We start from the raw sequence: 12,995 nt of genomic DNA on the forward strand, positions 1-12,995 counted from the left end.
TGTGGTCTGCACAGAGAGGGAACCTGGACTGCAGCCAGGCCAGTCTGGACACCCTGGAGAGGGGCAAGTGCTCTGCAGCCTGCCAAAACCTCGCTCACCAGAACTCTTCCACTGTACACTGGTGTTTTCATCTCTGAGTCACTTCATTGGTCACGTTCTGAAGACAAACTTAAGCAGAAGCTCTGAGTCTTCAGGTGCTGTCCTGAGGAGACGCCCTTCCTTTATGGAAAGGCTGTTCTGGAGGCAGCTCTGTCCCACAAGTGCCCTCTGCCTGTCCCTGCCTGCGGGCACAGCACTGCCACGCAGCACCGCTGTGACCAAGCTCACAGAATCACAGAATCACAGAATCACAAGGTTGGAAAGGACCCATTGGATCATCGAGTCCAACCATTCCTAACACTCCCTAAACCATGTCCCTAAGCACTTCATCCACCCGTTCCTTAAACACCTCCAGGGAAGGCGACTCGACCACCTCCCTGGGCAGCTGTTCCAGTACCCAATGACTCTTACTGTGAAGAATTTTTTTCTGATATCCAACCTGAACCTCCCCTGACGGAGCTTCAGGCCATTCCCTCTTCTCCTGTCCCCTGTCACTTGGGAGAAGAGGCCAGCTCAGAGCCCTCAGACCTTACAGCAAGGCAAGGGGTGAGGAGGAGAGTGTGGAAATGGAGAGAGAACAGCTCTGGGAGATCAAGTGCTGGTGCCTGGCAGTGCTGCCGTGCTGGGACTCTTTTCCCCTCCACCCGTGCCCACAGGAACTGTCTCTGCAGCTCCAGAAAGTCTTGAAGGAAAGATATCAGGGAACAAACGTCACTGAATATTTTTTATTTTGTTTAAATACACAGAAGTCAGACAGAGTCTGCCACAAGTTGCATGATAAAGGCTATGCAGAGCATGATGAGCAATTTATTGCTTCAGGGACTCATCCAGACATAAGTTTCCAGACTGCATCCTTGAGCTGCTGGTTCCTCAGGCTGTAGATGAGGGGGTTCAGTGCTGGAGGCACCACTGAGTACAGAAATGATACCACCAGGTCCAGAGATGGAGAGGAGATGGAAGGGGGCTTCAGGTAGGCAAACCCTGCAGTGCTGATAAATACAGAGACCACGGCCAGGTGAGGGAGGCACGTGGAAAAGGCTTTGTGCCGTCCCTGCTCAGAGGGGATCCTCAGCACAGCCCTGAAGATCTGCACATAGGAAACCACAATGAAAACAAAACAGCCAAAAGCTAAACAGACAGAAAACACACTGATCCCAGCTTCCCTGAGGTAGGAGTGTGAGCAGGAGAGCTTGAGGATGTGGGGGATTTCACAGAAGAACTGGTCCACAGCATTGCCGTGGCAGAGGGGCAGGGAAAATGTATTGGCCGTGTGCAGCAGAGCATTGAGAAACGCAGCGCCCCAGGCAGCTGCTGCCATGTGGACACAAGCTCTGCTGCCCAGGAGGGTCCCGTAGTGCAGGGGTTTGCAGATGGCAACGTAGCGGTCGTAGGACATAACGGTGAGAAGAGAATATTCTGCACCAAACAAGGACAAGAAAAAGAAGACCTGAGCAACACATCCCATGTAGGAGATGGCCCTGGTGTTCCATAGGGAATTTGCCATGGATTTGGGGATAGTGGTGGAGATGGATCCCATGTCTAGCAGGGCGAGGTTGAGGAGGAAGAAGTTCATGGAGGTGTGGAGGTGGTGGTCACAGGTGATGGTGGTGATGATGAGGCCGTTGCCCAGGAGGGCAGCCAGGTAGATGCCCAGGAAGAGCCAGAAGTGCAAGAGCTGCAGCTCCCGTGTGTCTGCGAATGCCAGGAGGAGGAACTGGGTGATGGAGCTGCTGTTGGACATTTGCTGCCTCTGGTCATGGGGCACTGTCAGAGGAGGAAAAGACAGTAACAAGTTAGAGCAGACACCTATGAGCCAAATCAAAGTTATCTATCATTTTCCTCTCCCAGGCTGCTCACACTCTGTCCCTTTTCTCCCAGCCCTTCCTTCAGCTCTGTGCCTGCAGCCCTGCTTGGTGCCGGCTGAATGTGCCGGGAGGAGCAGAGCCTCTGCCGCTGGCTGTGAGGAGTCATCCCTGCTCTGCAGCAGGGGGTCATGGGGACGGTGGGGACAGGGGACACTGCTGGGGATCAGCTTTGTCCTGTGGAACTGCTCCTGGTGCAGAAGGGCCTGTCAGCATCTGCACTGCCAGGGATGAGGAGCTAAGATGGAAGGAGGCAGGCTGAGAGGTCTGGGATTTTGCAGCTCCTTCAGCCACCCTGGGCAGTGTTCTTGGATATCGGAACCCCTCAGCATCTCTGCTGCACTCAGGGACAATAGAGGGATTCCTGTGAGGCGAGAATATTGCCTGTAGCTCAGTGCAGAGGGAGGGGAGCTGCTCTGTCCCTCACTATTATTCCCTGCTGCCCTGGGCTTGCACCTTTCAGAGACAGATGAATCACACTTTCATATTCACCTTCAAAGCCACCAGGATCTGCTGAAAGCAGACAAACCCACTGCCAAGCACTGAGTGCCCAACCCTTTCTCAAGGTCTCAGCATTCCACTTTCAGCCCAGGACACACACGAATCATTTCACAAATCCAACAGCATTTCCTTGGCTGGAGCGTCTCTGTGCTTTTCCACAGATATTCAGGGAACACAAAGATGCAATAGGACAGGTTTGTATCCTGGAGGGCTGCTCAGTGCTTGGGAGGAATCCTTAAGGAAAGCCAAGCATCTTAATTATGATATCTCATTAGTGAAGAGTCTGATAATTCCTCAGGAATGCACTGCTCACAGCCCCAGAGAAGATCAGTGCCTGACTCTGCAACTCCCATCCCCAGAGAGCCTGGCAGTGAGAATAAGAGAAAAATAGCAAGAACAGAGACAAGGAGAGAAACGGGGAGAAAAAGAGAGAGAGTCTGTCTGTGAGAGGCCAGGGCAGAGGCAGCCGGGCACACAGACAGCGTTCCCCTTCCCCAGCTGTGCTCACCCCCTCCCAGACACCAACCTTGCCGGGCAGTTGCTCTCAGCCCCTGGGCTCTGGAGAGGGCACTGGAGCTGTGGCTGCAGAGGAGGGGGTTCAGCCCTGGAGCCCAGAGCCCTGAGGGCAGAGGCTTTGCTGGGTGGGAGAGGAGGCAAGGGGGCTTGCTCAGAGGAAGGGGCTGCCCTGGAGGGGAGCACACAGAGCTTTAGGAGTTCTCCCTCACAGCCCTTCCAAAGTGCCTCACAAGAGCCCCTCCTCACACATCCCATGAGCTGGGGCTGTGCCAGCTTGAGGAGAGACCACCAGCATCTACACCTGCATTGCCCTGCACCCACACTCACCGTGTCCAGGACTGCCAAGGTTACTCCTCCCATCAGCTCTCAGTCATCCTCCCACTCCTGACCACCTTTAAGCTCTCTCTGCCTCGATCGTCTCTCCGAGAAACCCTGGGAGTGCCCTCAGCCCTGCTGGGCTTTGCAGAGTTCCTGGGCAGAGCAGGAGCTCCCTCAGTGCCAAGAGCCCAGCCCAGCTCAGCAGCAGAGGAGCAGCCCAGGGCATTGTAATGACCCCTCTGGTGGCTTTGATGCCGAGTCCATGAACCTCAGACCCTGAGAGGAAGTGGGACAAACTTCTCCAGAAGTCAAAGTCAAATTCAAGCTCCAAAGTTTCTTGTGGTGTTAATGGGTCCCACTGAGGGCACTGCTGAGAAAGCATCTCCAGGGCCCCGTTAGAGCAGGAAAGTGGAGGCAGTGATGAAAGGTTGGGAAAAGCAAGGTCAAGGTGGCTCTGATGCTGAGTCAACCTGGATGTGTTTCAAGAATCCAAAGGGCCAAACCCTGACCCCTCAGCCCCTGGTAATGGAGATCCTGTCCCTCACTCATTCCTGAGGTCTCATCCTGGGACAGTGGCATGTGGGGATGTACAATGCCAAGGACAGGACTGTGGGAAGAACCCCTCTCAGGCTCCTGGGTGGGGATGAGGAAGCCATGAGACCCTGATGCTCTAAGGGTGAGGTGTTTCCTCCTCCGCAACGCACTGAGAGCAAGTGGTGATTTGGCATCTATCAAGCAAGCATCAATTAGCAATTATCCCTCATTGAACAGCATCATTTTGAAGGAGTCAAAAAGAAAGATAATCAAACTCGGTGCTTGGAGTAGAAAACTCAGTTTCATATCAAAAAGAGCTGGAATGTTCAGAGATGAGGGTTTGATAGAGACCTAACACTGGACAGATTTGTTAGTGGAGGTTTTGGAAGAACGGCTGTTTTTGTAATGAAAGGAATCTGACGGAGTGGATTCTTGATGACGAGGAATTAAATATTGAGAAAAGCAACATGCTCTTAGTGAGATGGGGGGAGGGTAATGAGCTCCCCAGAAACTCAAACACAAATATAAAACCTTTCTAGAGCCTCATTTGAACCCGTACCCAAACACTGACTAACTCACAACTAGCCGTGACCCTACCCCATCTTCCCAGGCCAACAGCACCAATGGGACCACACCAGTAATTTCACATTGTTCCAAGGATATCATGGTAACACTGTCAGAACCTACCTCCCCCCTCCCCAGATGTGGTTCTAGAGGTAAAACAGCTGGGGCTGATGAGAGTCCTCCTATTGTCATTCAAGTCCTCACCTTGTCATTCCAGATCAAGACAGGGAAGCATAAGGAACTGCCCGCTGCTTCCTCATGATCTGCAGGTGCCACTGGGTGTCACCCAAGTTACTCTTCTGGGTCAAATGAAGCACTTTTCCGTTCTTATTTACAACACTGACTGTGACAGACACCCAGGCTGTGGACAGGCAGTTCCTCACGCAGCAGCTCCTCTGACTCCTCTTTCTCCCCATACCGACAGTCCTACGTGTCTCACAGAAGGAATCTCCCCACAGTGCCTGGATTTGCCCATGGTGGCTCCAACTCACGCTGTTGCCTCTTTGTAGCCTTTCTGATTTGGGGATCCTGGTGGGATAAGGCCTCACTGTCCTGATCCTGGCTTTGTTGGACACCCTGATAGGACCGCCTGTATGTTGATGGGTTTCAGAGCAGGAAATCAAGGAGTGCCTGAGCCTCACCCAAGGGCAGGAAGGGTTGTTTGCGTTCGTGGCTGTTGCTGAAGGCTTCCTTGGTCAGAATCAGTCCTCCAGTGTTTTAGGCCCTGGGGCCACACCAGGCTGTACAAATGTAGATCCCCAGAGTGGAGGGATGGGACTCAGTCCTTTTCACCTCCCCAGGCATCTCCAGCCTAAGCTTTCTCTCCAGGCCCTTCTCTGAGGGGAACTGGAGCACAGACAGCATGAACAGTTGGTGTTTGACCTCCCAGAGCCACGTCCCTCTTTGAGCTGTCATTGGGCACAGACAAGGGTTGGGACCCAGGGAGGGGGAGGTGCAGGGAAGCTTTTTCTCTTGCTGTAATTTATACACTGAAGGAATTTGCTTATGTTCTGCTCCTCTTCTTGATTATTTTTTCCCTCTCCAGCAAGATTTGAATTTTCCTTTGAGTCACCAGCTGTCGTTTCTCAGTTTCTTTTCTTGCTGAAGTCACAGTTATTATGGAAGTTGCTTGGATACAGCCAGGCATGAGGAGGACGTTCTTCACCATGAGGATGGGGAGGCCCTGGCCCAGGTTGCCCAGAGCAGTGGAGGCTGCCCCATCCCTGGAGGTGTTGAAGGCCACGTTGGATGGGGCTTGGATAAAGTTTTCCAGTGGGAGGTGTCTTCACCCATGACAGTGGGTCGGGTTGGATGGGCTTTGAGGTCCCTTCCAACCCAACCCATGCCATGGTTCTATGATTCTAACAGTGCCCTCAGCATGGTACCACTAAGACACAAGTGTGGGACAAATAAGGGCCAGTATTCCCGGTATGGACAGCATGGACACCAATATGGGCACCGCGGTCCCCAGTGCAGCACCAGCGCTACCAGTACAGACCACTAAGGCACCAGTATGGACACCAGTGTTCCCAGTATGGGCACCAGAGACACCAATATGGACAACAGGGCACTCAGTACAGACCAGTAAGGTACCAGTATGGGGCTAATATGAGACTAGTGCTCCCAGTATTGACAGCAGGGCTCCCAGTACTCCCAGTACAGACCAGTAAGACTCAAGCATGAGACCAGTATGGGACAATTACAGAATCACAGAATCACAGAATCACAGAATCACAAGGTTGGAAAGGACCCATTGGATCATCGAGTCCAACCATTCCTAACACTCCCTAAACCATGTCCCTCAGCACTTCATCCACCCGTTCCTTAAACACCTCCAGGGAAGGCGACTCGACCACCTCCCTGGGCTGCCTCTGCCAGTACCCAATGACTCTTACTGTGAAGAATTTTTTTCTGATATCCAACCTGAACCTCCCCTGACGGAGCTTCAGGCCATTCCCTCTAGTCCTGTCCCCTGTCACTTGGGATAAAAGGCCAGCTCCCTCCTCTCCACAACCTCCTTTCAGGTAGCTGTAGAGAGTAATAAGGTCTCCCCTCAGCCTCCTCTTCTCAAGGCTAAACAACCCCAGCTCTCTCAGCCGCTCCTCATAAGACTTGTTCTCCAAATTTACTCCCAAATTCTCCAAAATTACTCCCAGTATGGACATCAGAGATACCAGGATGAACAACAGGGCTCCCAGTATGGACGAGTAAGTCGCCAGTGTGGGACTGGTATGGGAATAGTGTTCCAAGTACAGACACCAGTCTTACCAGTATTCCAGGTATGGCACCTGTATGTACCATTAAGGTACCAATGTGGGACCAGTATGGGACCATTGCTCCCAATATGTACACCAGCGCTCCCAGTGATCCCAGAGCTGCATCACTACAGACCTGAAGGGGCTTTTATGATAAAGGTGATGAGACGCTGGAGCAGGTTTCCCAGAGAAGCTGTGAATGCCCCACCATTCGTACTGTTCAAGGTCAGGTTGGATGGGGCTTTAAGAACCTCATTGGGTGGAAGGTGTTGCTGCCACCGGCAGGGCAGTTGGACCAGATCGAAGTTTGAGGTCCCTTGCCAAACCAAACCATGGTTCTGGCTGTGGCTTCCGTGATGTCATGCTCTGTGATGCTGTCGTGTGTCCTAGGAGACCTCTCTGCTGTCCAGTGCAAGTGCACAATGGACTCACTCTCCAGTAGGATCTGGAGGAGGCAGGTGGCCTCTGCGCTGGGAGCTGCCTGCGCCTTGCTCTGTGATGCTCTTGCTCTTTGATGTCCTGACTCTTATATGGCCTTTCTATGACACAAATTGTCTATGAAAATGTTATGACCAGACCCTATCATAAAGGATGCTTCTCTATCCCTTCTATGAGCCGATCTTTCTGTGACTCAACTCTTCTAGGATCTCACTCCTCTGTAACACAACACTTGTAAAAATTGACCCATCTGTAACCCAAGCTTTCTATGTCCCAACTCTTCTGTTATTCTTCCATGACTTCCTATGGCCGGACTCCTCTATGAACCAAATAATCTGTGACCCAACTCTTACATGACCAGGCCATTCCATAACTCCTGCTTTCTTTGACCCAACCCTCTATGACTTGATTCTTCTATGACCTGAATTTCTAGGACCCGACTCTTCTATGGGCCAAATAATCTATGCTGTGACACCTATGTGATCAGACACATTTATGACCACACTCTTCTATGACCCAGCTCGTTTGTGACCCTATTATTAACTGAGACTTCTTTCACCTGACCCACTATGGTGTGTATCCTCTGAACTCCTATATAACCCAAATCTTATATAAGCTGCCTTTTCTGTGACCCGGCACTTTTATGATGTAAACTTTCTGTGACCCAACACTGCCATGTACCTTCCAAACCAAACTCTTCTATGAGCCGACTCTTCTATCACCTCACTCTTCAATTACTTCTCTATGTCCCAACTCTTCTAAAACCTGAGTCTTCTGTATCCAAGGCATCTATGACTCAACTCTTCTCTGACCCTTCTCTATCTGACTTTTCTATGGCCTAAATATTCTATGACCAAACTCTTATATGCCCTGACACGTCTTGCTATGACTTTTCTGTTCCCTGACTCTTCTATAGCCCTTCCATGACACAATTCTTCTATGACTCTTCTATGAGTACACAGTTCTACGATTTGTCTATGACCCAACCCTTCTCTGAACCAACTCTTCTCCAAACTGAACATTCTATGAACTTTCTATGACCAAAAAACTTGGAAACCCCTAATAAAATTTCACACTTCAATGACACAACTTCTCCATGACCCAAAAATTCTATGACCCTTTTATGACCTCAATCTTCTATAATCTGAGACTTCTATGACCCAGCTCTGCTATGAGACTTCTATGATCCAACCTGGCTATGAGACCTCTGTGACCGAACACTTCTATGAACCATCTAAAACCGAACTCTCCTGTTACTCCTCTATGACCCGACTCTTCTATGGCCTGACAATTCTCACAATGAAGAATTCTCACACTAAGTGTTCTTCTGTGACACAGCCCTTTTATGACCCTACTCTTCCATCATCCAATTCTTCTACAACTCCATGGATCTGTGTGAAAGCCTTAGCATCTCACATAACTCTGCAAGCCTCTATTTGGAATTACATGGAATAAATGCACCAAATTCGATAAAGCCAATTGAGAATGATATGACACAGTTGTCATTCTAGCCAAAGCCAGATCTGCCTTCACAGGACCTGGGGGTCAGGGCTTGGCCTTTCTAGTTCATCAAGCAAGCCCAGGCTTTTCTCAGCATCACAGCTGCCTGCACAGTGCCTTTGCCTGCCTGCAATCATGCCTCCAATTATCAGCCCTAACGAGTCCCTGGGGAGGCTTTGTCAGTAACAATCCTCACTGAGACAAATTAATACTTCAAGATACTCTGAGTTCTGCTTTTAACTTCTTGAGATGTTTCTTCAGTCTCCTCTAAGAAGCTGAGGTTCAAGGACTCATCAGCAAATCCACTCTGGGTCTCATTAATATACAGAAAAACTTAACGAGCTCTTTCTTTTGTTCAGGTTTTCAAGCCTTGTACAGCTCCTTGGAGTCATTTCCCATTGAGGTTAAAGAAGAAGATTTCAAAGTGCATCTAAAAAAATATGTTTTAGTTTAAATATTCTATTTCAATACTTTTCAGAATCATTGAATGTTTTGTGTTGAAGGTTCCTTAAAGCCCATCCAGTTCCACCCCCTTGCCACAGGCTGGCACACCTCCCATTGCACCAGGCTGCTCAAGGCCCCATCCAGCCTGGCCATGAACACCTCCAGGCAGGGGACATCCATAGCTTCCCATAGCATCCCAGCATCCATAGCTGGGAAACATTGGCCACTGCCTCATCGCCTTCTTTGTGAACAATTTCTTCCTAATGTCTCATTTAAATCTTCTCTAAATCTTGAAGCCACTCCCTGTCATCCTGTAACTCTGTGCCCCTGGAAAAAATCCCTCCCCAACTTTACTGGTGACCACCCTCAGGTACTGGAAGGCTATTATAAGGTTTCCCCAAAGCCTTTTCTTCTCCAGGCTGAGGAATTTGCAGGAGAAGATCAATATTTCTTTGGAAAATCTCTTTTGAAAAGGCATGGGATTGGTGGGGGTCTCCTGTGAGTGAGGACATGCAAGTGTCCTGCTGCCCAGGTCCATCTTCTCAGGGCACTCCTCAGCCAGCCAGGTCTCTGTCCATGCTGCTCCATGGAAATGGATTTTATCTTTATTCTTTCACCTATTAAACTATTTTAGCTCAATCCACAAGTTGAAAAAACAAGAGAAACCAAAACCAAAACCAATGCAAATGCCATCACTTGCCACTTTGCTCAGGCAGACTGACACCCCACCAGTCTACCAACACCCATAACCTTGAATGATAAAAATCTCCATCTTCTTCCTGCTTCTGCCACACTTTTATCGCTGAGCACGGCATCTGTGTTATGGGATCTGCCTCTGGTCAGTCGGGGTCAACTCTCCTGGCTGTGTCCTCCTGACAGCTTCTTGCCCACCCCCAGCCACTCACTGGGAGGGAGCAGAGTGAGCAACTCTTGATGCTGTGCAAAGGAGACAATCACTGCCCTCACTCTTCTGGCACCAGGACGATGCCACAGGACCCAAAGAGTCTCACCTTACAAGAGGAAAATGGGGAAACTGGAGAGGTTCTGGTGGAGGTCTGCCAGGATGGAGTTAGGGGATCACAGCATGAGGCGTGAGGGCACACTTTGGACTGCTGGGGGAGGCTCCGGTCGGTCAACCTGCTAAGTGGGTATCTACGTCTTATGGTCTTAGAAAAACATAGGGAATGAGAGAGCTCAGGTCATCCCTAGTTCAATGCCAACTCCAAATAGGGCCATCTCTGAGGTCAGACCAGGCTGCTCAGTCCATGTCAGCATCCACAGAGAGAGTTTAGACATCAACAAGGTACTGAGGCCACGATTAAAAGAAAGGATGTTGGCATTGACCAGCTCCATGAACACAGATATCAGTCATCTGTGATAACTGGGAACATCCACCTTCTTGTCCAGAGGAGTGGGATCCTTCTGCCAGTCTCTTGGCCCATCTCCAGCTTTAGGCTGGAAACAGAACTCAAACACAATGAATTGGGTTCTGTCAGCTTAATTGCTAAAAGCAAGGGAGGTGGAGGCATCTCAGAGCTTCCAGGTTCCTGTGGAAGACTCAAGAGCTCTGAGAAAGGAAGAGAACAGATTTGAACAAGCTGTGCCCTTAGATCATTTCACATGTGAAGGCTCTGTTGTCCACTTTCTATCACTGACAGCCTGAAACCCCACCTGCTTTTCTATAGTGCCTCTCAGACCCGATCAATTGATGAAGAAAAAAGGAAGAATTGTCTTAGTCCTCTGTGAATCTGCCGGGTTCTGGCACTGGGGTGGCTACAATGTCATTCCATTTTTAACCCCATAAAGAACCAAACTGGGAAGCGTCTCTGCAATTCTGACTCAACAAGGCCCATGGACAGGTCAGGCTGTGTCTGGAGACCCGCATACCTACAGCTCAGATCAAGCTGGAGATGTAAGTCAAACCTGGTCTCCTGGGCCATGGACAGAGGGATGGGTGGAGCTCTAGGTGATGCTGGTCAGGGCCATGAAGGTCCATGGATGTTCTCAGGGCCCTGACACTGCCTCATGGGTAGAGAGAAAGGAATGAACCACACAGAGATTTGACCACAAATATGATGGGATCCCATGGAGATGGCCCACACTGGAGCAGAGAGAAGTGTGAGGAGGAAGGAGCAGCAGAGATGTTCTTTACTGAATGTTAACCCCCTCTTCACCACCCTCCATGCTTCTCCTGGAGTTGGGATGGTCAGAGGAACCGGAAGCAAAGGAGTCATTTGAGTGTGAGAGAAAGCGGGAGGGGAATGGGCTTTAATATTTTGTCCTTGTTTCTCCCAATCCAAAACTTTCTTAACTGTCAATAAATTAAATTGATCTTCAGCAAGTCCACACGTCTGTGCCAGTGCCAGTGACTGGTCCCTGACCTCCTTCTCCCTCTGTCCCATTGGTTCTGGGCAGGGAGGGAGCAGCTGGGTGGGGTCAAGCTGCTGGACAAGGTTAACCCACCGCAGTATACACCAGGGCTGCTGTGTCCCGGATGGGGCTCCCAGCACAAGGAAGACCCTGCCCAGCCTGGAGCGAGTCCTGCCAAGGCCAGAAGGATGATTGGGCCTGGAGCACATTATGGACAAAGAGAGGCTGAGAGGGCTGGGGTTGTGAGAAACCTTTCAGGATGAAACACTGAGCAACGACCCAGGGCAGAGGTATCAGTGAGCAAAGGCGGAGGACAGAGGTTTCCATGTAGTAAAAGTCCCTCCTCATGGTTGGGATGTTTATGTATAATCTAATCCAATCATGCAGAGACGGGTGTGTTAATAAAGGGTAAATGAGGCGCATGTAGGATCAAACCCGTGCGGCCCAGCCATGGAACACCAATAAAGAAACTGCTTCCACATCCCCGTGTTGTGTCTCAGCAGCGACATCTGGTGACCCCGACGTGATATAGCGAGCGATTCTCCGAGAGTTTTAATTTCGGGGTTTCCCGTGGTGGCACAGCCACTAAAAAAGACTTTTCACAGAATCACAGAATCACAGAATCACAGAATCACAAGGTTGGAAAGGACCCATTGGATCATCGAGTCCAACCGTTCCTAACACTCCCTAAACCATGTCCCTAAGTACTTCATCCACCCGTTCCTTAAACACCTCCAGGGAAGGCGACTCGACCACCTCCCTGGGCAGCTGTTCCAGTACCCAATGACTCTTACTGTGAAGAATTTTTTTCTGATATCCAACCTGAACCTCCCCTGACGGAGCTTCAGGCCATTCCCTCTAGTCCTGTCCCCTGTCACTTGGGAGAAGAGGCCAGCTCCCTCCTCTCCACAACCTCCTTTCAGGTAGTTGTAGAGAGTAATAAGGTCTCCCCTCAGCCTCCTCTTCTCCAGGCTAAACAACCCCAGCTCTCTCAGCCGCTCCTCATAAGACTTGTTCTCCAGCCCCCTCACCAGCTTTGTTGCTCTTCTCTGGACACGCTCCAGAGCCTCAACATCCTTCTTGTGGTGAGGGGCCCAGAACTGAACACAGTATTCGAGGTGCGGTCTCACCAGTGCCGAGTACAGAGGGAGAATAACCTCCCTGGACCTGCTGGTGACCCCATTTCTGATACAAGCCAAGATGCCATTGGCCTTCTTGGCCACCTGGGCACACTGCTGGCTCATGTTCAGTCGGCTGTCAACCAGCACCCCCAGGTCCTTCTCTTCTGTGCAGCTCTCCAGCCATTCTTCCCCCAGTCTGTAGCGCTGCATAGGGTTGTTGTGCCCCAAGTGCAGGACCCGGCATTTGGTCTTGTTAAACCTCATCCCATTGGTCTCGGCCCAGCAGTCCAGCCTGTTCAGATCCCTTTGCAGAGCCTCCCTACCCTCCAGCAGATCGACACTTCCTCCCAGCTTAGTGTCATCTGCAAACTTGCTGAGGGTGCACTCAATGCCTTCATCCAGGTCATTGATAAAGACATTGAACAGAGCTGGACCCAGTACTGAGCCCTGAGGAACTCCACTTGTGACTGGCC

The 12,995-nt window shown here is 50.6% G+C and overlaps 1 protein-coding gene across 1 annotated transcript; it reads right to left on the minus strand.

Moving 5' to 3' along the window:
• Positions 1–922: 922 nt before the first annotated feature.
• Positions 923–1,867, minus strand: LOC128850719 (olfactory receptor 14J1-like). Its single transcript, XM_054055704.1, has one exon. It carries the CDS (start codon positions 1,838–1,840, stop codon positions 923–925), a length of 918 nt encoding a protein of 305 aa, XP_053911679.1. The 5' UTR covers positions 1,841–1,867.
• Between the last annotated feature and the right edge of the window lie 11,128 nt (positions 1,868–12,995).

The sequence above is a fragment of the Cuculus canorus genome, unplaced genomic scaffold (genome assembly GCF_017976375.1).
Source record: "Cuculus canorus isolate bCucCan1 unplaced genomic scaffold, bCucCan1.pri scaffold_63_arrow_ctg1, whole genome shotgun sequence".
Taxonomy (NCBI): domain Eukaryota; kingdom Metazoa; phylum Chordata; class Aves; order Cuculiformes; family Cuculidae; genus Cuculus; species Cuculus canorus.

Bases quoted from the DNA above. Each gene is read 5' to 3' on its own strand.
- LOC128850719 (XM_054055704.1), bottom strand. From the start codon at position 1,840: ATGTCCAACAGCAGCTCCATCACCCAGTTCCTCCTCCTGGCATTCGCA.